The following is a 24,947-nucleotide window of genomic DNA, read 5'->3' on the forward strand; positions in this document are numbered from 1 at the left end:
TATATATATATATATATATATCTGTTATATATATATATAACATATATATATTGGTTTTGGAAATGTCATTACAAATGATATGAAAGTGAGCATCATGGAGCATGAAATATATTGTTTTTCCTCAAGAGTTCAGCAGTTAACATAACGGTCTATGACTATTTATTGCTTTTTGAATATAAAAGGATTTCCATGTTTTTTACAAGAGACACCTGGATTTAAAAGAGTTAATTGATGTGGATTGGAGGTTTTTTTTTTAACTCATGCTGATCAATGCAAAAAAAAAAAAATTGTCATCAAATTTATTATCTTTTTAAATTATTTTTCTTTTACTTATTTAGCATTACAAAATATTGAATGTTTGATTCAGTATTTCAATTCCATCATTTAATCAGTATTTTTTTAAAAACACAAAAACAATAAATTTCCTTTGTAAAGTGTGTATTAAACCTACTTATTTAGCCATTTCAAAATGGTTTAAGGGTAGTATTTGGGGAAAAAAAAGAACACTGTCGCTTTAAAGACGCGTCATCAAACTCCGACACGGAAATAACACATGTAGAACGTTACTGCAAGTACTGGAATGTGAGTACAAACTTTTCAGTACAGTATGAAGATAAAAATGGATTGCTGTATTGAACGTTCTCCACAAAAAAACACTATTGATTATTTAGATTGTTTTTACAGTTGATGATGGATTCAATATTACAGTGTGTAGTTAGCATCGCTAGCTCCTTTAACGCTAGCGTACATCTCCGTTCTTCGGGTACCTGGTCCCAACTTGTGATAAGCACCTTTTTCTTCCTTTTCTAGAGCTCCGTGCTGAAGCCACATGGACCCGTTAATTAGACGGCGCCTTCCTCCGTCTGTGAGGAGCCTTCTGACAGATATCGGTCCTAAAGAGGAGTGGGAGACTGACCAAGAGCCTGGAGGCGCAGTCCCCAGAGATGGGATTCTGCTGCCTGCTAGAGAAGCAGCTTCTAGTCAAGAGGAGTTTCTCACCCCAGCGAAGACAACGGAGGACCAGGCTACTGGTGATGAGACCCCCAGGAGGAGTGCAGTCTGCATGTTGTGTAAACACAAACCCGCCTGCTACACGTGTCCTCGATGCAACCTGCACTACTGTGGCTTGGCTTGCTATCAGAGCCAGGATCACTCTGTGTGCTCTGAGGAGTTTTACAAAGAATCTGTTCTTCGAGAGTTGAAGGATATAGGAAAAACTGAGACTGAGGGGAGGAGGAAAATGCAGGAGATTCTCATAGGACTCAACCAAAAGGCACAAATGGCAAAAGGAGGAATGGAAAGTGTGCTGAGAGAAGCAGGTATTATTCAAGATACTGAAGAAGGAGAGGATGGGGGTGCAGAGGAGCGAGTGCAGGTTGTAGAGCTACTGTCCAGATTAGCAGAGTTTCAGCAGGCTGGAGAAGGGAGCTCCTCAAAGATTGAAGCTATCCTGAGACAACTGGAAGAGCTTGGAAGCAGACAGGATAGCAATGAGGAGCCGCTGGCCGAGGATGCTGGTAGTGTGGACTTGGCATCCCGTCTCGCAGGGCTTGATATTGACAAACTTTCAGAAGAGGAGCTGTGGGATCTTTTGGACAGCAAAGAGAAAGAGAAGTTTGTGAGTCTGTTGAAGGGTGGAGCTCTGGCTGGGCTGGTCCCCCTGTGGGAACCGTGGTGGGAAGAACATGAGAAGGTAGGGGGAGTGTTGGTGGAGGTGCTGGAACAAGAGGTGAGGAGACAGGAAAAAGCTGCACAGGGCGTTGATAATCAAACTGAGATATCTGATGAAGTGGTTCAGGATCAGGCCACAAAAGTGGGAAAGATGAAAGGCAAAAATAAAAAGGATAAAAGAAAAGATGAGGGACTCACAGTTTCAGGTGTGCCTGTGATTTCTGCAAAAATTCCAAAATTGAGTTCCTTATGCACAAACCCATCTCCACTGATATGCTACAGTTTGGTCAATGCACTTTACTGCTATACGTTCACCTTATGCCTGTTGAATGGAGACACTAACTCACTATTGTTTGAGTTCTGTGACATGATTCTTGCATTATCTGAAGCTCTAAACTCAGGAAGGGTTTTCAACTCCATCCAAGAGGCCTTAGACGGTGGAGAAACTTTCATTTTAGGAGGAGGCTACTTTGACAAAGACGATCCCGAAGCCTCAGCCAGGGCCACTGAAGCTGTGGCTCACATCATGACCGGCAGAGACAGAAAAGATGCTACAGGGTACTGCCTAGCAGCCTTGAGTCATATCCGCTCAGCGCTGACCCGAGCCAGAGCAGCGCTTCCTAAAGAAGGACAGGAAGGCCAAAAGAGACAGAAATACTTCCTGGCAAGCAAGAAATGTGAATTCTTCCAAGCCTGGGTGCTGGATAATTCTCACCAAACACGTACACTTGCAATCCAGCTGTGGGACGAGCACAGCAGAAGACAGAGTGCAAGAACCAGCATGGATAAAATAAAGACTGTAGTTGAGGAGAGCGTAAAGAAGGGGAAGAAGAAAGAGAATATTAAACTGATTCAAGAACTGAGATAACAGTCTTTCTTGTTTGTATGGCTTTTTTAAAAAGTTCATGATCTAATAAAAATATATTAAAACCTAAATGATCTTCTCCTTCATGGTATTATTTTAGAAAACATCAGTCCATGTTTCCGTTAATAGTTCCTCATTACACATCAGAAAAAGAAGAGCTTAAACTGGTACATGTAGACAAGTTACAAATAGGAATGTAAACATACATGTAGTTGGCAGACATCGGACAGCATAAGTCCAAGTTTCTTGAAATTTTCCATTTGGTACAGTAAATAAGTCACCTTCACACATTTTAATTACATTACCTTGTGTGGGATACATTTGAATAAATGAAGAGTATGAATAAAATTGAAAAGGTGTTGGTCTTTAATTCCTTATCTTTTGGGACTCGTGTAATACTGGTATTACTTGGACTTTTGCTTACAATGCCAAGAGTTCAGTCGTGAAATTTGTTACGTTTGAGGAAAAAAAAAAAGGGTTATTATTTGAATTTTGTATAAGTAAATTATACTGGCATTACAGATGAAATTAAAATCGGTTATAGTTTTTTTCTATTTATGTATGTGGGCTTACGAGACAATTTAACAAGGTCAAACTGTCTGAGAGGAACTCTCGCGTTACTTTACGTTGACCCGTCACGTGTTACGGATGTCCTTCCACAGTTACGACGCACAACATGGCTGCGCTCTTGAGATCTGTCCGTTTCGTAAACTGTTTGCCTTCGGGCCTGGTTCATGTCAGAGGATCTAACAGAAGCGGGCCGCCGCTCCGTCGTCTGTACAGCGGAGCTCTCGGCGGCGGGGTGACCGGAATTTGTTCCCGGTTGATCTTCACCTCCTCTAAAAACCCAGTCAGGTAGGACGCATCCCGGTAGCCGGTGCAGCTACGGACCACGCGTGAGCGTGAGCCAGGCGTGTCATTGAGGCTCAATGACAAACAGCACATGTATCTCCCTCACTATAAATCCAGTTTTTTCATCTTGTATGACATCAGTTAACAGTGATTTTCTAACAAATTACATCGCCTAAGTGAAAGCGATCAGGCCCTTTTTTATATACACTGGTCGCATCGAGCTAACGTTGTTCTTTATAATAGATTAGCCAGCAGTGTGAAATGCTTCATGAAGAATATTGTAATGCCTTGCTATTTAATCTTAATGCATTGTATAATGTAACCAGGTATGTTATTGTTGGAAGTTATGAAAGAAGAAAATGGAAATTGGCCTCAGCTCTGATTTACTCTCAAAGTCACAGCTCTTGACAAACTAGAGTCTAGGACCTGGTGTAGCACCCAGAGAAGCTAGGACATGTGTTGCTCAAGTACTGGAATATGGATTCATTGGATAGTCTGCACTTCCTGTGCTAATACATAAGAGCTGCGTTTGCATGTGCTTCTTCACTCATGTAAAGAGGTGACTGCCCCCTCGATCCTCCCCCTTGTTGAATGATCACACTACCCAGGTCTTTTACATTCTCTCCCCTCTTACTCCATTCATCCAGTCCATCTGTTCCCTGCTTTTCTAACTGTTGTGACTGTGTCTTCCTCAGTCGAGTGTGGCCCTATACGGCGGGATGTGTGCAGAACTACTCTTTTGCCACAGTGCAATCGAACGAGAATGACAGTTTGCAGCAGGTACAGTCTAAAACATATGACTGGTCCATGGCCAAGTTTGACAGCGCTCTAAATAGGACAGGTCGTGTTACCAAGAACATGCTGTTCCGCATCTTCAAGAATATCCAACAGTTTGGTAAGCATCATGTAGTGAACTGAGAATTCCCTGTTACTGGAATCATCAATTTATCTTTTTGCTCTATCCTTGCCTTCTGCTGCTGTGTTTACAGGTCAACCCAGCAGTAGACAGGCCTTGCTGCTGCTGCATAGCTGCGGCTCCCTGCTGCCAGAGGAGACCCTTAAGGAGCGCAATGATTTGGCTCAATATTTCTGGGCGGAGCTAAAGAAGTTGGGTAAGAGATCACACTGATGTGAACAACTAACACATTTGCCACCTCAAACCGTGATCAGAATGTGTGAGCAAGATGGATGTGGCATTTCTCAGCTGTGCACGGTTCGGTACTTGGACTGAACTATGGATGTGTTACCTGGTTTCCAGAAGTTACTTTATATGCTTTTGAAATCATAACGTTTTTTTCTGCAGGTTCTCTAAATTTGCACATTGTCATCCCCAGGTGTGCAATATGAAATCACCCATTACAATGCCTTGCTGAAGGTTTACCTGCAGAACGAGTTTAGGTTCTCTCCCATTGAGTTCCTGGCTGAACTGGATGCAGCCAACATCCAGCCTGACGAGGTAAGTACATCACGGTTCATGTGCATCTCTTGGTGCCCTGCGAGCGAGCACTTTCTCCCTGAGCATGGAACTGTGCTTTTGCCTCTGTTCTTAGTGCCCATTGGCCTTGTGGGAAATGGAGTCTTTGAGCTGTCAAAGCTTCATTTCCATCTCACAGTTGCTCTTGTGCCATTTTGTCTGTTTGTGTGTACACCAGAGTGTGAGTGAATGTCAGAATTTTCCTTCAAAGCTCTGCCACATGAAAATAAAATTGTTTTTTGCCTAAACATGCAAGAATAGTTTAAATCTTAAAACATATCAAATGCAGTTTACACACTGGATGCTAGTTGACACCGTGAGTAGAAATAGGCACGACAATTATTTGATTGTTGCTGCAATTAAAGGGACTTTTTGAACTTTTTCCTCCCTGAATTTATTTTAAAAATTGTTTTTTTTAAGATTATCCTGCTTAAGAATTCCTAACATTGTTGTTTGGATGAGACCCCCACTGATTTAAAGCACTTTGGTACGTTGTGTTCTCAGGTTACCTACCAGAGGCTCGTAACAGCCTACTGCCTGGATGGAGACATCAACGGGGCCAGGTGAGCCAACTTGGTGTTTTGTGTCCCTTCATCAGCAAAGAAACATGTTCATGCTCTTGTAGGAGGATCCCTCTGCTCTTAAGTGTTTTATTAAATAGCTTTGTTTCTTACTCAGAAGTGAATTTCTTAAGTGTTGTGATGTGCTTGTTCTCTTAAAACAAGAATTTTAGATGTATTGCATCACTTCCTTCCGATAGTTTTCTAAACGCACATTCTTTTGCGTCATCCTTTTTTTTTTTTTTTTGTTAAACCCTTTGTGATATTTTTTGTTTCCAGCACCATCTTGGGTTTGATGAAGGACAATAATCTCCCCATCAATGAAGCTGTTTTCAACTCGCTGCTGTTGGGACATGCCCGTGCAGGGTGAGCACCACTACTTTCTTTTGTCCACCCGTGGCATGTGACGTTATTGCATGAATATCCTTTGGAAGAAAAAAAAAAGTTCTAGAAATTCATTTTTTTTTAACATTTTCACCAAATAGTGACATCCAGAGCGCTAAGAACATCCTGTTGGTGATGGAAGGAGCAGGCATCAAACCAGGTCCTGACACTTATGTAACTCTGCTTAAGGCCTACGCTGAGAGGGGAGACCTGGACAGCCTGAAACAGGTGTGTGTGTTCTTCAGGTGGTTGTGGAGGCCTGGAGATGCCAGTACACATCGTATCACCTTTCATTCCAACCCATCTTTTGCCAGCTTCATCCCATCCCTCCTCTTCCTCACCGACTACTCTTCCTCCCTCTATCAGACTCTGGAGGAAGCAGTGAGTGTCAACTGCCATCTGACGAAAAGAGACCTAATGACGGTCATCTTTACGCTGGCCAAGTCTGGACATGAGGAGCATGTCCCACATATGTTGCAGCACCTGAGGCCCGCTGAGACTAGTCACATTTCAGGTACAAACGCACGCTTTCGCCACCACAGCGATGCAGTATTCAGAAGTTACACAGAACTCGGGCACTTTTGTTTGGTTTAAAAAAAAAAAAAGAGGCTGGTTGAAAGATTGGACTTTGCTTTGTGATCAGTGAGTTTAGGGGTTTGCTAAATATCAGGTAAGGCTGATGTTATACTGGTGAAGGTTGAAGAGTTTGATACTAACAACTCAGCATTTATGAGAGCCACATCTGTGTTTGTCACACCTTCCAGATGTGATGAACTTCAGTCTGACGCTGATAACTGCAGGCAAGGAAGACTCAGCTTTCGCCATCATGAACACTTTAACCATGGCCAATTCGAATATTGTACGCTCAGAGTCCAACCTCGGCAACTTCTTCCTACGACACTGCGTCAACATGAACCTGGTACAGTTTTACTTTCATTTTCTCTGATTGTAATGAAGTTTTTAAAGTTTCACGGCAGGATTTTTCTGTTCGCTAACACTCATTGGTTTACATTAAGTATTAGTTTTAGTGTATATATATAATATATATGTATTTTTGTTTGTGTGTGTGTGTGTGTGTGTGTGTGTGTGTGTGTGTGTGTGCTGCAGCCAGTAGAGAAGATCATTTACTTCTGCGACGAGCTGCTGAAGTCAGGGAAACACTCTGCACCCCTCGCCTTCTCTTTGTTCTGCGCTCTGGAGGCCAAGAACACAGGTACAGCTCACACTTGACATCAGCATGTCTTAATTCATTATTTCTCTTTACACACGGTGGGATGTGATGACGATTTTAAGCTGCATGTGATATCAAATCTCTGCAGTGGTAGAAAAGGGATCTGAACTACATGTATAACGGTCGGGTTTTTTTTTTTTCCGGTGTTTTGTTTGCAGATTTATCTTTAGAGCTGATGAAGAAGATGAAAGAGCAAGGCTCACCCCTAAGACCGCACTTCTTCCTGCCGCTCCTGATTCATCATAAAAATGAGAACAACTTAAATGGTACATGCACACACACGCCAAACAGCTGGATACTGGCCAGACATATGCGGTCTTAGAGCAAGGAAGACCTAGAAATATTGCGTTGTGGTTGTTTGTTTTTACGATGGGAGTGGCCTTTGACTGTTCACATTATTCCAATTCATCCTGAAGTCCCAGTGGAAGACCGTACTGTATATCGAAGAGATGCTCACAAGGCATTCCTGAGATTTCATGCGTTTCATGACATTGACTTCGAACTATTGGTTGCCAAAAAAAACCAACCTTGTCACTTCATACTTGAGTCCCAGTGTGGCAAATTTTAAAGAAATTCTCTCAATGGATTTGTGAGAGATCCTGATAACGGGTGTACGATGAGACTTGTTATAAAACGTGTAATACTTCCATTCTTTAGCTTCACTGTAGACTAATGCTATTGAGCTACTACTAGCCATGAGCTTTGAGGAGGGAAAGCTGTCTTGCATCCTTTCTGAAAGGCATCGTTCTTTCTTTTTTGTAATGTTGTGCATGATATTAGCAGTTCATGAGCACTTTTTTGGGGGGGGGGGGTGCGCAGCGTAGAGGGGATTGCGACTTCCACAGTTTTGTACTAGAAAGAGCTTTTAAAGGAGAGTTTCCGTCAAATATTAATGCCCAACTGGGAGAAATTTCACTGAGCTGGGCCAGTCAAGGGCAGAGAGGTCTGATCCCTGCGTGAGAGCGTTTGAGCGAGAAGAGATGAAACAAACACATACATACACACTTACTCAAAAACACACAAACAGGTTTCTCCTGAGAGCCCCATGAATAAATCGCAAAGTTTTAGCAGAAGGTCCCAACTTCCCAGACCAGCCTCTCTCAACAGATGAGCTGTGGCCCGAAAGGACTCTCTGACTTTCAGAAAGTGTGTCCAGACATGATTGTCATAGTTTTTTATTCCGCTTTCTCCTTCTAAAGGTTTTGGACTCGTGTCTTCAGGACATTTCCTGAGTGATAAGATTTCTTTTTTTCTTTCTTTCTTTTTTTCTTTTTTTTTTTAATTGAAGGCAGGCAGCTGATGAGCAGGTGGTGGTGGTGGTGTTCATGTACAACTTCACTTCCAGGTCTGAGGCAGAAGGTTGAGAAGTCATTTCACTTCAGTGGTTTTCCTCAAATCCTTCATCAGTTCAACTTGTTTTTCAGTCCATATTCGCCTGCGTGGGCCTGACCTGTGTAGATACCTTCCACACCTGCTGACCACCAGGTCTTCTGATGCGAGGAATGAGAACCTGGGCAGACAGAATATTGTGTAGACGTAGCCTCCGTTTGACTCAGACACTTTTTGAAGGATATTTTGAGGACGTCTTTTTTGTATCTCTGTCTTTGTCACACAAAATGAACCTGCAGAGTACATTTTAGTAGCAGTGTAAAGAACGGCTGATATTTCTGGAGAAAATAATAAAACGTTGGCTTTGTGGGTGAAGTACGTATGTCAGGAGAGTGTACACGTATCTGAGCAAATTACTGCTCCTTCTGCGCTGCAAAAATGAACCCCTGAGCTCAATGAGCTCTTTACTTTCAGCGGCTGTTTGTCCAGCACCAGGGAAAGCTGCCATTGATGCCTTCAAGTTTCTCGTCTTTTCTGCCACTAAAGACAGTTTAATAGCTCATTTGTTGCAGCTTAATAGAATATTTCAATTCGCTCTCGGCTACAGGAAACTTATTTTCTTTCATTTGTTTTTGTCATTGACGAGCTTCAGGGTGGGTGTTTTTCGGGGGGGGGGGGGTCTAAGATGTTCTCGGTGACAGTCGGCATTTGGAGGCTTGTCAGAATTCACAACTCATTAGCGAACGTAGCCTGTCAAATGTGTTCAGCAGCGGCTCGGCTTTTAAGTGCTTTATTTATGCTGAGCTCTGTCTCTCTTTGGGGTTTTTTAGAGCAATTAATAAATGATGCATTTTTTTCCCTCCTGTCAGCTAATTGACATCATTTGAGCTGGCAGTGAGGAGAAAGTGGTTAGACCGGGGTAGCAGTGGTGCAGGTTGACTTCTCTGTGCGGTCGTGGCAGATTCCCAGTTTGAGCGGTGAGATGCCTTAGCGCCTGGTTTGGCAGAATGAAGAAGAGGAGTAGACATGAGCTCAAACATGCACAACCACACACACACGCAGACACACACACACTTAACTTAAATAACTGCGCATTTTCTCACAGCCACATAAACATTTGACAGCATCCATTTAGTTATCACGGTGCACGAAGAGAGAAGAACGGAAGGAGGGAAAGTGGTGAAACTTCTTTGGCTCACACACTTGCTTGTTTCTGATGTTGTTAGCCTTAACCCTCATAAATGATGCAACCCCCCCATGTGCTCTTTCACTCACTTATTGGCTGCAGGACTTGTGTGTGTGTGTGTGTGTCTGCTTTTGTGTGTGTGTATATTGGGGGTGGCCTTTCGGAGGGGGGGGGCAGTGCAGGTGATGTGACTGATGCAGAGTGACTTGATTTCATGTAAATGCAAGCGCTCAGAGGGAATTCACTTTGGATTACGCGCCCCACTGTGCACTGCCCATGAAATATTAAGCACCGTGTCACTTTTTGTCCACAGGTGTCACTAGCGGGCAGAGAGGCCAGAGCCGCGGAATTGAAAGGGGAGCAATGGGAGTGGGTGGGGTGGTGGGGTGCATTTTGATGAGGTGTGGATTTGGAAGGTTTAGCAGAAGCATATGCTGGGCTGTACTTCCCACCTGCCACCAGCTAGTCGGTGCTTGTCAGTCGTTGCGACGCAGCGCGGTCTTATCACTCCTGACACAGCGGAGCAAGAGAAAGAGAGGAAGAGGACAGGCTGCAGCGGAAGGGGTAGTGTCTGGTCTTATAGGTTTTGGGTGATGGTTGATATAAAGATTCTTGTCCAATTTCACCCACGCCTCCCCCCACACCTGAATACTTAGCTGACCCCATTCTCAACCATCTCAGGCTCTCAGCCCCTATAAAAACATGCTACATGGGCTACATTAAGCGATTTACAACGCTGTATAAAATAACTATTAGTATAAGCTTAGTTAATTGGTGAGACGAGCCAAACATTACAGCTTTTCTTGTCTGGTAAAATGGAAATTTGCTTGTAATAATGTTGTTTTCTGACAGAAATGCAGTCTTTGCCTTGCAGCAAACAAAGTCTTCCTTTAGAGAGTCATAGATACAGAGAGAGAGAGAGAGATGGAGAGACAGATGGCGTTGGAGGAGAAAGAAAAGGAGAAGTGACAGGTACTCGTGTCCGAGGACGGGAGGAGATGACAGCAACCAGTTCACTCCACTCCTCTTTTCCTTTCTTTTCTCCATCCGCACTTCTCATCTTTGACAGTTAACCTGCAGACATGAATCTGATGATGATATCTTGTGACCACTGCCATGCTTAACTCACTACTTTGATACTTTCTTGCCTGGATGTATGTCAAGCGTTATGCTGACAAACCTGGAGAAGCCTGGACTCTTCTCAGTTCCCCTCTGTGCCAAACATTTATTAAGTTATACAGACAGAGGAGAAAGCAGAGAGGATTACTCACCAAGGAGGATTATTGCGCAAAAAAAGAAATGCCCCCCCAAAAGATAAAGCTCAATAATATTATATGTTATTTTGCATTTTATTATGAACGCCCCCCCCTTTTTTTTCTCCTTTTTTTTTTAAAGGTTTTAGAAAGTTGTTGGGTGACAGCAGTTATTAAGCTGTTATTGAAAGAAGCTGCTGGGTCTTAACTACCATATCAACCTGAACCATCAAAGTAGGAACAGCCAGAAAAAGCTGTGTGGCAACCTCAATAACCACCAAGTCACAATACATCAATTCTGTAACAATCCATTCATTTCCAGACAATTTATTGACAATATGTTATCACAATATCTTTTAACCGAAGAGGGAACAATACCCCTAAAAAGGCTGGATTGTGGTGTCGGTTTCAGTTTGACCACTTGAGATGGAAAAAAAAATTGTACAACACAGCATATTGTCTTAGTTTGGTGCCTCCTTAACACCTTCACTAAAGAGCTTTTCTAAATACCAACTTAAAATGATGATGATAAACACAGCAGCTCAAAAATTATCAAGTGGTACCAGTGTATGGATAGCACACCACAATATATTATCAATATTTTGGCCCACATTAGCACATGTATTATAAACTTAACCTTAAACTTGTTGAAGAGACTCCGAATTTCAATTCAAATGTTATTCTGACTCCAAATACTTAGAGCAATGTCATCCGCGTATAACAACATTTTGAGATGTTGACCTGAATCAGATTCGTAAATTCAAGAGCAGTGTCATTTTCTTTGACGCAGGAAGGAGTACTGAAAGAATCAATATATAAATGTATTTCTATACTTACTATGTACACAAATGACCTGCATGGTTAAATCATGCAGTGGCATTAGTTCCTCTGTAGCTTATCCTGTGTTTGGTGAAATCACCTGGTGAAGTGTTTGATTGGAAGGAAAACCTTCACACACGGACATATTTGGATAACTCTGAAGTAAACCATTGGGACCGAGAACTGAGGAAGCACGGCCTGGGGTTCAAAGGGTGGTAAAGCTCTTGCTTCACCGAGTTGACTAAAAAAAACCCAAACAAAAACGCTTGGTGGACAACCGAAAAGTGCCGATGATCATGAAAGCTCACATGCAGGCACAGCAGAGAAGGTCGACTTATGCATTTATACCTCCAGCTCTCCATTCACTTGTTTTCAGTCTGTCTGGAACAGTGAAATTGATTATGGATTATTCAGTAGGAAAGCAGTGTTCTCAGCCTCTTCTTTCATAAAAAAAGGCTTGGATGAAAGGGATTCTGGGGGTAAGAATGGATAGATACTCCATTGAGAAGAAAGAGGAAGATCGCCTGTTTGCTTTTTCTTGAAAGCAGGGTAGATGGATAGTGAGAGGGGCAGATGAATGAGTGATATGGACGGAGGAGAAAGCTAGCTGGATGGATGGAGTGGTTCAGGTAGCCCTACCTGGGATAATGCAGCCTTAGGTTTTAATGGCATATAAAAGCCTGGGACTCATCTTTTATTCAGCTAAAGAGAGAGACGTCCAGGTGAACACATACATCCCAAGAGGATGGAGAAACACTGAGCTGTGTATACGTGTGTGTGCGGTTTATGAAACCTGAGTGGATTGTTAATACACACAGCATCTTGAGGTGTGTCAACTCAAGGAAGCACTTTCAGGTAGTTTGCTGAAGGCCGCATGGGAAGTCGATGTACACTGGGCGAGGCCATATTTGGCATATAAATGCATTGATATTTCTGTCGTAAAAGCACATCGCAACACACACCCAGAATGATCACAAACACACATGCACCTGGATGTGTGCGCGTGCTCGTTTAGGCTTGCATCTTTGCGGGCGCGCTCCCAGACATATGTAAAGTGCTACAGTGCCACTTCCACATGTGCACACACACTCACAAGCACACAGACACTTGTGGGCATGGCGAGAGTGTGTGAGTGGCTGTTCCATATGCATGTGGCTGTTTTGGCCTCCTTCCCTGGGGCAGGGCCCCAGGGCTCTGCTGGAGAGCAGGGTGATGGTGCAAGAGTCCACTTCAGGCCAAGTGCTTGTTTATGTACACGTATAATCCAGTCCAAGGTACCATCCATTAGCATTTTGTTGAGAGTGTCTATTGGTGGGCTCTTGTTGATTTCACTGGAGGGGTGAGAGAAAGTTGGTGCCAGCTCATTTCTAAGACCCATATTTCAACAGCACTTGCACAGCTCTAGGCCTGCACATGAGAATGGAGGGGTGTGTGTTCGTAGAAGCGCAGAGAAGGATTTATATACTACATTCAAACATGTATTTATTGCTTTATGAGCTGATATCAATGAAGCTTTTAGTACTGTTTAGTTCAATATGCGTTTTAATAAGGATACAGCTCACTGGGGGTCCATATCACAATTAAATACTAAAGAAAAGGATAACACTGCATTCCACAAAAATCAGACATCTGGGACGCAAATCATGCCACTGTCAACTTATAAAGTATTTGCTCGTTGTTCACCAAGCATACGGCCTTCAAATGTGCCGATTCTCATCTGTTTTACTTCCTTGTAATTGGATTGTTGGATTTGAATGAATGTATTACATTTATCTCCTGGGCTTTTACAAACCGCCTGACTAATACTTTAAGTAGGATCCCTCGCGGTACCAGCACATGGCATTCGGCACCGCTGTCCAACTTTCTCGACAATAAAAAAAACCCAAAAAGCTATAACTCCAGCGCTTTTACATTATCAGTGTTTTGTATTGTTTCCTCAGTCATCCATTCTCACATGCACTCCACCGTCACACTACTTGGATGTGTTTACAGTTGGAGCTCAGTATCTTTGCCACATTCTCTGGAGGAAGCGAGGATCCAATCAGCGGCCCTTCTGTTCAAACACGGCCACTCACCTGAGCCATGTTGTCCCTTAGATAAGTCCATTTGCAGCCGTAATATTACAGAGAGAATTTTAAAAAGGGTAACCACACATACAGCTCGTGTGTGTGTGTGTGTGAGTCGGCTTAAAAACATTTTCCATCTCAGTCTCTTTTTCTCTAAAACACACACTTTTCTTCCAAATTTGGCACATATTGATGTATTGTGAACGTGTACTCACATGTACTAATGCCGTGCAGTGAGTACCCTTCAAAGTGCAGAGTTCGGTACCTTAGTCTTCTAATAAGAAAGAAAAAAATCAGCAGTGCTTGTTGCTTGCAAACAATTTACATTTTGTATTGTTAGCTCAAAGTTGACGTGTGTGTGTGTGTGTGTTTTTTAGGGATGATAAGGCTGTTGCAGGCCATGCAGAATTACAAAATCTACTATGACAGAAGCAGTCTCTTCACCTCTGTCTTCTCCATCTTCTCCAACCATGAGGAAGTGCTAAAGGCCTGCGAGGTATTTTGTGTGTGAGTGTGTGTGTGTGTGTGTGTGTGTGTGTGTGTGTGCCCATTATGTGTACATTATGCGTATTAAATTGTTTTTTTTATAATGCGTTGTGTTTAGGATTCACAGGACACCTTGCTTTTCGTGGTTCGCACGTTGTTTTCTTATGACCTGGACCAACTCCATAAACTATGTAAGTCTGTGTGCGTGTACACACACACACACACACACACACACACACACACACATCATATTCTTGCTCCTCTGTGCTCAGGCCTTTTAAGAGATTAGTCGGTGTGAATATGTACAGCAGAAGTGAGAAGCACCTCAACTAGCAGAGAAACGGGACGGAGAAGCCTGTTAAATAATGGAGGACTCCTGTTATGTCTTTTATTTTAAAATGCTCCTTTTCAGACGTGTCAGTACTTTGTCCTTTTTATGAAACTCATTGCGCCCTTCCCACACATGAAGACAATTTTATCGTCATTTCAACATTATATTTCATCCATTTTCTTCCGCCCATCCTGTTAAGGGCTGCGGGGGTGGGGGGGGTGGGGGGGTGGGGGGTGGAGCCTATCCCATCTGCTTTCGGTTGAGAGGCGGGGTTCACCCTGGACAGGTCACCAGTCCATCACAGGGCCAACACAGAGAGACAGACAACCATTCACAGTCACAGTCACACCTACGGTCAATTTAGAGTATCAATCAGCCTCGTCCCCTCTTGATGTCTTTGGACTGTGGGAGGAAGCTGGAGTACCAGAGAGAACCCACGCAGGCACAGGGACAACATGGAGACTCACACAGAAAGACATCGTACCCCAGCCAGGACTCAATCCTGGAACCTTCATGCTGTGAGGCGATAGTGCTGACCACTGCACCACCGTGCAGCCAACATTTTACTCATTAGAATATTTTCTAAAACAAATGGATCCCCAATTACCTTCCAATAAAAACTTTGTCCTGAAGGTCCTCTGTATTTAAAGAATTTTGTGATTTGTGCAGTTGTTGCACGTGAAAAAGGCTTGTGGTTGGTTTCCGGTTTGAATCCTAAATAAGAAGGTCAGGATGGAAGTAAATATATCATGCAGCTTTTTAGCAAGGCCTTACACTCCATTTGTTCTACTTGAGCTGCTCAGTCATTCAAGTTAGAATCTTCAGCCCCCCCCTGCCCAGTATTTTATTTTCAATTATGGCACAGAAAATTGCTTGAAAATTGCTGAATACATGTTTTCACTGCTTATTTCTCCACATTCTTCAGTGACATGAAGTTGTTTTTATACCCATCACTCCTCTCTTTACCAGTGTCCTATCCCTCCTTCCCTCGGATGGAATTCACTCTTTACTACAAGAACTTCATCAATACCTTCAGATGGTGAGTCATTTAGCTCGTTGTGTGTTTGTCTCCTCCATGTGTTTGCCGTCATTTGAAATTCCATATTTTACCTCATGACTCCGGACGAGCGTTTTAGGGAGGCCCGTAGCCCTGTGAAGGTCACAGCAGTGTACGCTATGCATCTGACATGTGCAGCCTATCACACCATCTACAGCGCCTGTGTGCGTGGGCAGCTGCAGGGAAAAACACACACACACATTCACGACTGTCTCATACATATGGAGGCCATCATCCCTCAGCCCCCGCCCCTGAAGCACCGTGGGAGATATGTAAATGAGCAGATGCCCACCAATGCCCCTCACACCCAGACTCCCATACTGGTCTCTCCCTCTGTCTCTTAACACGCGCAGTCAGCCCCAGGACCAGGGTCTGAGCCCGTGAGCTTTAGTTTGAATGGGTGTTTATGAATATTTACAGGTTAACACTACACACTCACACACACAACAGCCCGCCCCTGGAGCGAAGCTGGGGGTGAGTCAAAGAGAAAAGTGCTGAGTGGTCTGGAGGGACCGAAGTTATTTTTCCACTAAAATGCTGAAATACACATTGTTGATCTTAACTTTAAGCCTATTGCCTCCAATAAAAACATGCTGGTCTTCAATCAAGTTGCATCAAGCATGTTGTTTCTTGCAGTGTAGTTTTATAGGATTGTGTGCAGTCATAAAAGTTTACAGATGTTGCACAGCTTATTATTTTTAATATAAAGAGCACAAGGCTGCAGCGACGGCTCACAACAAAGTTTGTTCTGAAGTCGATGCCGAAATTCTGTAAATGCCGATTTGTAGATATTTCTGCGCAGACATTTTCAGAAACTCTGAATTTATGTGCGTTTAGCTCGTTAATTTTTCATTTTTTTCTGAGTCTGTTCTTTCTCTCCTCCGATTACTTTGCTCTTGCTGCATTAACACACACACTTCTGACTCAGACAGGGTTGTAATGGGGCTTGTCGCGTGTGCACCAGCGTCGTGTCATTGTAATGCGGGGCCTACCTCTGTCAGAGACAAGGTCAAGGGATAATTTAATCATTAAAGACCTCTTACACCCCCCACCCCTCCACCAACTAGCTGACAGCACCAGAAATGTCACACGTTGTCATCGTTTAGCGTGTGTGTGTGTGTGTGTGTGTGTGTGTGTGTGTGTGTGTGTGTGTGTGTGTGTGTGAGCGCGCGCGTCTTTTGTGGTTTCCCAGGCTTTTGTACTGCTGTCTTGTCTCTCTTGTACTGTGGGATTGAGAGTGTCAAACTCTCTCTCTAGCTTCCCACAGTGTATTGTACTACACTGTCAATTGAGTCACTATGGTAACTTGACACTGTCAGACATGGCACGCATCAGGCCTCCTCGTCAGCTGTTGGAAAATCTGCAAATAGTATTAATCTAAAACATAATATTACATTTTAGATAGTGATATGAGTACTAAATTGTGATTTGAGAAAAAGGAATGGAAAATTGAATGCTTCACTAAAGATTCCTATTTGGTTACTCAGAAATCAACAGAACAAATCTATATTACAAACAAACTTAACAGAAATCTTTCTTAAAATGCCATTTGATAACTGTCTGGGATGCTAATTCAGGAATAAAAAAAAGGAAAAAGAAGTAGGAGACGCCAGTGTAGCGCAGAGTTGATAGGGCCCAAGAGTTGGGCATAAAAAAAAAAAAAAATCAACAGAAACTGTAGAGGTTTGTTGTGTGTGTGTGTGTGTGTGTGTGTGTGTGTGTACACGGTGTTCTTTCCAAAATGTTTATTCACTAATACAGTTTTGTGTTATGTGTTGCGATCTAAAAGCAAAACATAACCTCACTTATGAGCAAATTGCACATTAACCCTGACATACTGGTGTCTCATTGACCTGCTTCTGCTGGTGTGTGCGTGTGTGTGTGGGAGCTCATACCTTGTCCTCTACTGCCCCCTGCAGGTGTAATGATATGACGCACATAAAAGCGGTAAGAGCTGGATATGTTTGATTCCTTGGAAGCTGAAACTCACTGATACAGTTTGTAAATTTTAGATAAAAGTAACCTTAATACCTGTCTGAATTGCACCGTGTCTCATAGTAAATATTGTTTTCCTCTAGGTTACTGAGCTCATTTGTACCGACAGACGCTTCTCTGGTGGAAAAGGTAAGCACAACTGTCCAATTAGAAAGTTGAGATGGTGTATCTGTAAGATATTGGGCTTCTCATAGGACGTGCTCAAGGGAAACTCTGGTCACCTGCCTATTATCTAGCACGTATCAAATTTGCAGTGTGTATTTGAGGTTAGTTGTAATTCATACGATCTAAAATGTCCAGTGAGTGTGTGCGTGCAGCTTCCATCTCAGTAGCAGCACACTGCTGACTGGCACAACCTCATCATGAAACCTGTGTATGTTTATGTCCAAGTGTGTGTGTGTGTGTGTGTGTGTGTGTGTGTGTGTGTGTGTGTTTGAGTGACCTCTCCGTCAGTAGGAACAGAGCTTGTCTGCTGACACAGCACTGAGTTGTGAAGACTGTGTGTTTGTGTGTCCGTGTCAGGCAGTGTGTAATGTCTCCAGTAAGACATAGTGTGTTTATGAAGCGTTAATATCGCTCCGTGTCAGCATGCGTGTCACACACCATCCCACAGTACTCAAACTGGTGTATGTGCTGGTGGGAGCAATGGAGACTGTTATCCATGTCACATCCCGTTGGACAGCGTGTGTGTGTGTGTGTGTGTGTGTGTGTGTGTGAGAGAGAGAGAGAGAAAGAATGAGAGCGTTGAAATCGGGGGAGGCTGTCACTGCCAGACGCGGCACATTCGCTCACACTCCAGCCGGAAAGCAGCCTCTGTCAGCAGAACAGAAACACACACTGCAGAGGTTACAGAAAAATTGTATAAATGCACAAATGGATGCACTGGCAGACACGGTGGCAAATGAAATTATTCCCCAGGCAAAAGCTCACTCTGTGTGTGTCTGTTTTTTTGAATCCCCATCCAGACGTGATGTCCTTCATATTGTCCAAGCTGATCAAAAACATGACGGAGGCAGAATTGATGGCTATGACAACGAAGCTACAGACGTACCTCACATGGCTGAAAGAACTGGTATACCCATGCGCACACACACACCACACACACACACACACACACACTACTGTACCTCATATAGATTTCTCTCATAACCATCCCGCTTACACACACTGATTTGAGATGATTTTCGGTGTGTAATCGGACTGGGATTATTCACTGTATCCAGTCAGAAAAACCCTCCTCCTCCTACTGCTGCTCCAGCTCTGACGGGAAGCTCTGAGTTGCAGTTTCAGACATGTTACCGAAGATTAATTCTTGTTTTGCACTTTTTGGTTAAAGGTCATGTCTCTACTGGCTGTTCAAATTCGCTGTAACAGTTCCTGGCCCAGTGTAGAATCTAATTGCTCTCTGAAGAGTCGCAAAATAAATTGACATGTATGGAAAAACATGAAAATGGGTTTGCGTTTTTTTGTTGTTGTTGTTTTTTTACTTGGGTAACAAATTCTGCCATAATATTTTTGCTAGACTTCTAAAAGTTTTACTGACTGCAAACTTGACAAGTCTATCGGGTGTGTTATTGGTATTGATTTTTATTCTTCTTGTTTTTCTGTTTTGTTTTACTAGGATGTAAAAATTTCAAAACAATGCTACACCAAAGTCAGGCAACATCTGCTCTCCTGTCACATCCCAGAGCTCATCGAGGTAAAAGCACCTTCAGTGTACTGCACCCCCCCCCCCCCCCCCCCCTCCCGTTCTTTCCTACAAGATGTGGTTTTATAGATCCTGATGTTATAGACAAGAGGGTTCGGAATATTGACGATTCCTCGAGCAGAGCAGACAAACGAGCTAAAAGCCAATTTAAATACCGCACCTGCACTAGCTATGTTTCCCCATTGTGACTGCTGGCTACCCTGATTCACATGTTTGATATCAAATGTTATGTGTGTGTTTGTGTAACAGGCCTTGGCACCATTAGTGAGCTCAACAGAGATGGTGTCCAACAGCACGACGCCTCTTCTCCCTGACAGAGTAAGTAAAATCTGGCCCTTCAGGTCCCACAGCTCAACGAAGTACAAGCACCTTCAGTGTACTGACCCTCCCGTTCTTTCCTACTAGTTGTGGTTTAAATCTCCCCGATGCAACATAGATCCTGATGTTATAGACAAGAGGGTTTGGAATACTGACGATCCCTCGAGCAGAGCAGACAAACGAGCTAAAAGCCAATTTAAATACCGCAACTGCACTAGCTACGTTTCCCCATTGTGACTGCTGGCTACCCTGATTCACATGTTTGATATCAAATGTTATGTGTGTGTTTGTGTAACAGGCCTTGGCACCATTAGTGAGCTCAACAGAGATGGTGTCCAACAGCAAGACACCTCCTCTCCCTGACGGAGTAAGTAAAACCTGGCCCTTCAGGTCCCGCAGCTCAACGAAGTAAAAGCACCTTCAGTGTACTGAATTTATTTACTAGGTGCAATGACGCAACGTGATTTGCTTTGCCAAATTTTGTGTTCAAGTTTGGTTATTAATGCACATGATTTAACAGCCTTTGTCTCCATCTGCAGAGTGTCCAGGCTTTGGAGAACAGAATACAAGAACTTAAAGAAGATAAAAAACCCTACAACATTTTATTCGAAAGGGTCCTCAAACTTGTCATGTTAGAAGGGGTAGGACTCTGAAGTTTGCCAAAACTTAGAATTCCACTTCATATGAATCCCAGACTCTGTTGTCCTTTGCGTTAAGCGAGTCGGGGTGTTTGGTTTCAAGTTGCCCTTGTTTGATCAGGAACTGGAGCATGCCCTCAAGCTGAAGCAGCAGAACAAGGAGCAGATGACGCTAACCAGCTACCTCTCGCTCATCGCCTTATGCTGCAAACACAAGGAGGTAGAGAAGGTGCTCGAACTGAACAGGGAAATGTGAGTGTAGCACAATACACACACACGGGAACACTCCACATGCACACATAGCAGCACTTTGACCTGTATTATGCCATTAAAGTTTAACTTGAGCGGTATTAGGGGAGACAGTAATGTAGAGTCCTGCCTCTCTGTTGACGGGTTAAAACACAGGAACTCTCCCCTCGTCCTCCCTCATTTCCTCATTTTCACTCATCACCTGTTTCAGGCATCAGACTGATGTCCAACAGGACAAAGTACACCAGATGATTTGTATTACTGTTGGTGGAATACATTAATGTAGAATGTCTCATGCCCTCTTTGTCTCCAGGAATGCAAGGTTCCCAGAGTCAGTGCTCCAACCCATTAAATACATGTCACTGGTCACGTTTTTCTGCCAGAGCGGCAAAGTGGAGGGTAAGTTCAGTTTCTCCAGTTGCACAAATAAGGTTTAATGTCCATCAGTCTGTGGTTTGATTATTGATCATTTGGCCTTTAAAATCATCAGAATCAGATTCAGAATATTCTGATTCTGTCACATTTTACTAGAACCAAACTCCAAGGGCCTTCCTTACCCTCTAACTTTCTAACCAGACTGTCATCAGTACCACTCCATCAGCCCCACAACTGAAGGAAGCTCCCTTTCTCTCAAGAGGAAGGTAGAAATAGAAGCCACGAGCTTTGAGACAAACTCCCCTCTCTATGTAAAGTACAAGAATCAATTGTCTAAATTTGCCCTACTGTCAAGAAAACAAAAAGTTACTCCAGAGCATCTCATGGCATTAAATAACTGTTTTTTTTCTCCCTTCTTTTTAAAAAAAATTGTTTGTATGGTAAGTTGCTTGGTTTTTGTCCCTGTAAATACACAAGGGTCAGTGGAAGTGATGTTACACTTAATGAAACTGATCTAAAACGTCCTAGATGAGGATGCACTACAGAGAGGATGATGATGATGAGGTCGGTGATGTTAAATATAACTCGACTGATGAATAACTAGAAGTGTATTGATTATCAAAATTTCCGCTGTCATTGTGTGGGCTAGTTGATTTAACCGACTTATCCAATTCACACTAAGTTCCTCTGTTCTTTTTACTGACAGTAAGTCGAATCAAAGCAGATCAGGCTTGAACTTAAAAGGCTTACAGATGTGCGTGCGTGCGTGCGCGCGCGCGTGTGTGTGTGTGTTGCCATCTCTGTCACAATCTGTCTCCTCTCCTCCCTCAAACCACATTAGCTAGCCATTTTCAGAATGCTACGGTGGGTTTCCTTCAGCCCATCGAAGACCCAATTACCATCAGTTTTGCGGCTCTGCTTTTTGCACACAGTGACAGCCAAAATGTTTCCCTTGTCGGTCCTCACCTCTTTTCTCCACCCCTCATCTCTCTCTTTGTCTCTATTTCTCTATCTGACTCTCTCTCTATCTCTGTCTCTCTCTCTCTCTGATTCTGGAAGCGTGTCACCCCCCCCCCCCTTTCCTCCTCACACACATCAGTGTGAAATGAGAGAGGGGGAAAATTACAGGACTGTGTGTATTTTTTCCAGAATTATTGAAATCTGCCTTGATGTTAATGGCAGATCATGTCCGCCGAAGTGCTTGAGCATTATACACACACACATACACACACACACACACACACACACACAGCCACACACACACACAGCCACACGTAAATTTGCATGTGAATTCAAGCAAAAGGCATTTGTTGGGCACGACAGTTGGTGTGTCTGTCTGTGTGTGTGCTGGCTTGTGTATAGGCAGCGCTAACGCATTTGCCATTAGCCAGAGTGTGCATATGGGGGGGGGGCTTGTCATCCACATTAGCACACATGGCTAACCTTGACGTTAGCCTTACCCCACCCAGACGTTGGTCTGCCTGGCTCCCAGCATACACCAGGCCCAGCTGAAGATCATGTCTCCTGGCATCTTGATTTATTTCTGGCTCTCTAATGGCTTTGTTGTTTGTTTTTTCTTGTCCTCCTCTCTTGGCTCAAAGCCTCCCGTCCCACCTCACCAGGCAACTTTTAAACCTTACTTCATCTTTTTTGACTTCAGCCTTTCCGTCCACCTTTGCTCTCGTACACTCTTTATAAAAGACTTTTTCCCTCTGTGCATGTGTTTAAGCACTTCATTTAGATCTGCTGCCTACTTAAGAAGGCTAATCTGCACAGCTGTCATCACGTCTGTCCCACCAGAAAACAAAATCATGATGTCATTGCTGTCATCAATGCATCGACAAGGATCATCATTACCATGCTACCAAAATCCAATGATGAGGAAAATCACCAAATTAATTATGAATAAGAATAAAGAAACAATGTCTCTACATTTTACTTAAAAGAAAATGCATGGCGCAGAGGGAGAGCTGAAAAAAGCATCTGAGGCTCTGATAAATTAAAAATCCTTCATAATTTTGTGAACTTGCATGTGTCCACGAGTCGAGGTATTGAGGACAGTGACGCCAGCGACCACATGTAACTCCCTTTTTAATAGCAGAACTCAGTGCAGCACTACTCACCTACCGAAACAGGAGACAAATATGATGCTGCACAGAATAATCATAACAACGCATGGAATGCAACAGCAGAGATATTCTTATGCATGCTGAAGATAGGTAAGTTATAAAAAATGGAGAGAAATCGATTTCCTCATGAAAAGCAGGGAAAGACCTGGGCCTGCGGGAGTCAATCTGGACGTCTGACTAAATCAGATATTTTTAGCTTTAACCCCTTGGCAGGCTAAACCGAACATCAGATATTTTTTGATCAATCTCGAAATCCACTGCAAAATGTACCAGACAAAACAAAATCTTCTTGTAACTCTACCAGTCTTAGTCCCCTCCTAACTTAGTCAAGCTTTCTGAAAGTTTTACGTACTGAAAAACATCCTTTGTCTTGCCTGTCCAAATCAAGTATTATATCCTCATGCCAGCAGAAGTGCAGCCTTGAATGTTTCCATCCTGTGACCCAGTAAACCCGCTCTAAGTATCACTGTGAGCTTCAGAAGGGTGAACACACCCTTTACCACCTCCTCTCCTCCGCTTGTCTCACCTCCACTCTTTAAATCCACCTCTGCTATCACCAGGTGTCTCTTTGACCTCCATCTGTCCATCCTCTCACTTTGGTAAACACAACTTGCTGTGCCTGTAGATGGTCCTGGATTTTGGTGTTCCATGAATGTTTTTGGAAAAGGAAACATCACTTGCAGTCAAGTCATGGAACATTAGGTGAACCATTGGGCTGTGTGATGTTTGTTTACCTGGTCCGTCTGCCTCCCCGTGTGTGTGTGTGGGGTCTGGCTCGCTTTGCTGGCCACGATGCTCGGCCGAGCTAATGGATATGCATACTGGCTAAACGGACAGATAAAGGGAGAGATGGAGAGAGAACAAGCGGGGGGTTCTCTGGATGGTGGACGGAGGGATGTTAGCTAGTGTAGCTCCATTTGGGCAGATCAACTCCAAGCCATTGGTCCCAGTGATTAGCGGGTCTGTCAGGGAGTGATGGAGAGAGGTATGAATAGAGGAAGGGAGGGAGGAAGACATGGAGAGGAGACGCGCAGTCAGAGAGAGGGAATAAGTAACACTGGAGCTGATAAACGGATGTACACACTTGACAACGGCTCATTTCATTAGAGGGTGATTCTTCTCCGGCCCACCGTCTGGTTCTCCCCGAGACTTTGGCTCATGAGTTGATTTCAATGTTATGTGATTTCACTCGTGGCAGATAAAATCTACTATCTGCTTATAAACTGCCTCTGTTTTACCTGAGTTGAGCTGTCATTATTATTTGAATAATCAGTCTAGAAACCCCAAGTAGGCCTTTTTCTAAATTAATTTTTTTCACAGCTGCGTAAATGTTCGAAGAGCAACGCATTACTTCTCACTGCTCCGGCGCCGAAGGCATCAGGGGTAATTTTGGACTAGACTGACGTCAGCAGCGTCTAGCTAATCTTTCACCTGGCTGATGCGCCGCTTTATTTCTCTAACGTTCAACTTTCTCACATTAAAGTTGCAGAACAAACATGAAGTTAAATCTAAATATCCCAACTTCCCACAGCCCTAAGAACTGTTACGTAAAAGTTGGTATGAAAACTTGGACAGAAAAAACAGAAAATGAAAAAAAAAAAAGATATATATGGATAATACCAGGTCAGTCACCAAAATACACTTTGCAGCTATTTCATACCTAAGATTATGTATTTTCTGTATCTGTATAAAGCGGTGATTTGTTTTTGTTTTGTCTGTGTTTTTTTTTTTTTTTTTTGGAACAAAAATTCCAGTCATCCTTTATTCGACAGGATTATAAAAACATTCAAGAGTAGCCTGCACTTGTAATCACATGCTTAGTGTGAAGGAGCTTATTGTGGTGACTACTAGAAAACAAAACAAAAAAAAAAAAAAGTCATAGAGAGGTTAAGTACTAGGAAATTCTAGTTTGCTGGATACTCACACAATCAAATGCTGTGTTTTATTGCAGGAAATAAAATGACATAAGAC

General features: G+C 43.2%; 2 protein-coding genes across 2 annotated transcripts in view; both read left to right on the forward strand.

Annotated features, from left to right (window-relative positions):
- The first annotated feature begins 519 nt into the window (after nucleotides 1–519).
- znhit2 (zinc finger, HIT-type containing 2) lies at nucleotides 520–2,618 on the forward strand. The gene is made up of 2 exons (XM_086180451.1): nucleotides 520–582; nucleotides 811–2,618. The coding sequence occupies exon 2, from the start codon at nucleotides 830–832 to the stop codon at nucleotides 2,537–2,539; it is 1,710 nt and encodes a 569-aa protein (XP_086036577.1). The 5' UTR covers nucleotides 520–582; nucleotides 811–829; the 3' UTR covers nucleotides 2,540–2,618.
- A 549-nt stretch (nucleotides 2,619–3,167) lies between these two features.
- Nucleotides 3,168–24,947, forward strand: part of lrpprc (leucine-rich pentatricopeptide repeat containing) — a 53,911-nt gene continuing 32,131 nt past the window's right edge. Inside the window, exons 1-23 of the mRNA XM_086180053.1 lie at nucleotides 3,168–3,391; nucleotides 4,084–4,283; nucleotides 4,378–4,500; nucleotides 4,723–4,844; nucleotides 5,367–5,425; nucleotides 5,702–5,788; nucleotides 5,908–6,034; nucleotides 6,173–6,320; nucleotides 6,571–6,725; nucleotides 6,914–7,019; nucleotides 7,196–7,303; nucleotides 14,068–14,186; nucleotides 14,295–14,367; nucleotides 15,477–15,546; nucleotides 17,484–17,511; nucleotides 17,643–17,688; nucleotides 18,525–18,631; nucleotides 19,181–19,258; nucleotides 19,517–19,585; nucleotides 19,884–19,952; nucleotides 20,125–20,226; nucleotides 20,345–20,475; nucleotides 20,786–20,871. Coding sequence (XP_086036179.1) covers nucleotides 3,213–3,391; nucleotides 4,084–4,283; nucleotides 4,378–4,500; nucleotides 4,723–4,844; nucleotides 5,367–5,425; nucleotides 5,702–5,788; nucleotides 5,908–6,034; nucleotides 6,173–6,320; nucleotides 6,571–6,725; nucleotides 6,914–7,019; nucleotides 7,196–7,303; nucleotides 14,068–14,186; nucleotides 14,295–14,367; nucleotides 15,477–15,546; nucleotides 17,484–17,511; nucleotides 17,643–17,688; nucleotides 18,525–18,631; nucleotides 19,181–19,258; nucleotides 19,517–19,585; nucleotides 19,884–19,952; nucleotides 20,125–20,226; nucleotides 20,345–20,475; nucleotides 20,786–20,871 — 2,392 coding nt within the window. The 5' untranslated portion in view covers nucleotides 3,168–3,212. The remainder of the gene's footprint in view (nucleotides 3,392–4,083; nucleotides 4,284–4,377; nucleotides 4,501–4,722; nucleotides 4,845–5,366; nucleotides 5,426–5,701; nucleotides 5,789–5,907; nucleotides 6,035–6,172; nucleotides 6,321–6,570; nucleotides 6,726–6,913; nucleotides 7,020–7,195; nucleotides 7,304–14,067; nucleotides 14,187–14,294; nucleotides 14,368–15,476; nucleotides 15,547–17,483; nucleotides 17,512–17,642; nucleotides 17,689–18,524; nucleotides 18,632–19,180; nucleotides 19,259–19,516; nucleotides 19,586–19,883; nucleotides 19,953–20,124; nucleotides 20,227–20,344; nucleotides 20,476–20,785; nucleotides 20,872–24,947) is intronic.

The sequence above is a fragment of the Aulostomus chinensis genome, chromosome 16 (assembly GCF_037954235.1).
Source record: "Aulostomus chinensis isolate RoL2024-O1b breed Wild chromosome 16, RoL_Achi_v1.0, whole genome shotgun sequence".
Classification (NCBI taxonomy): domain Eukaryota; kingdom Metazoa; phylum Chordata; class Actinopteri; order Syngnathiformes; family Aulostomidae; genus Aulostomus; species Aulostomus chinensis.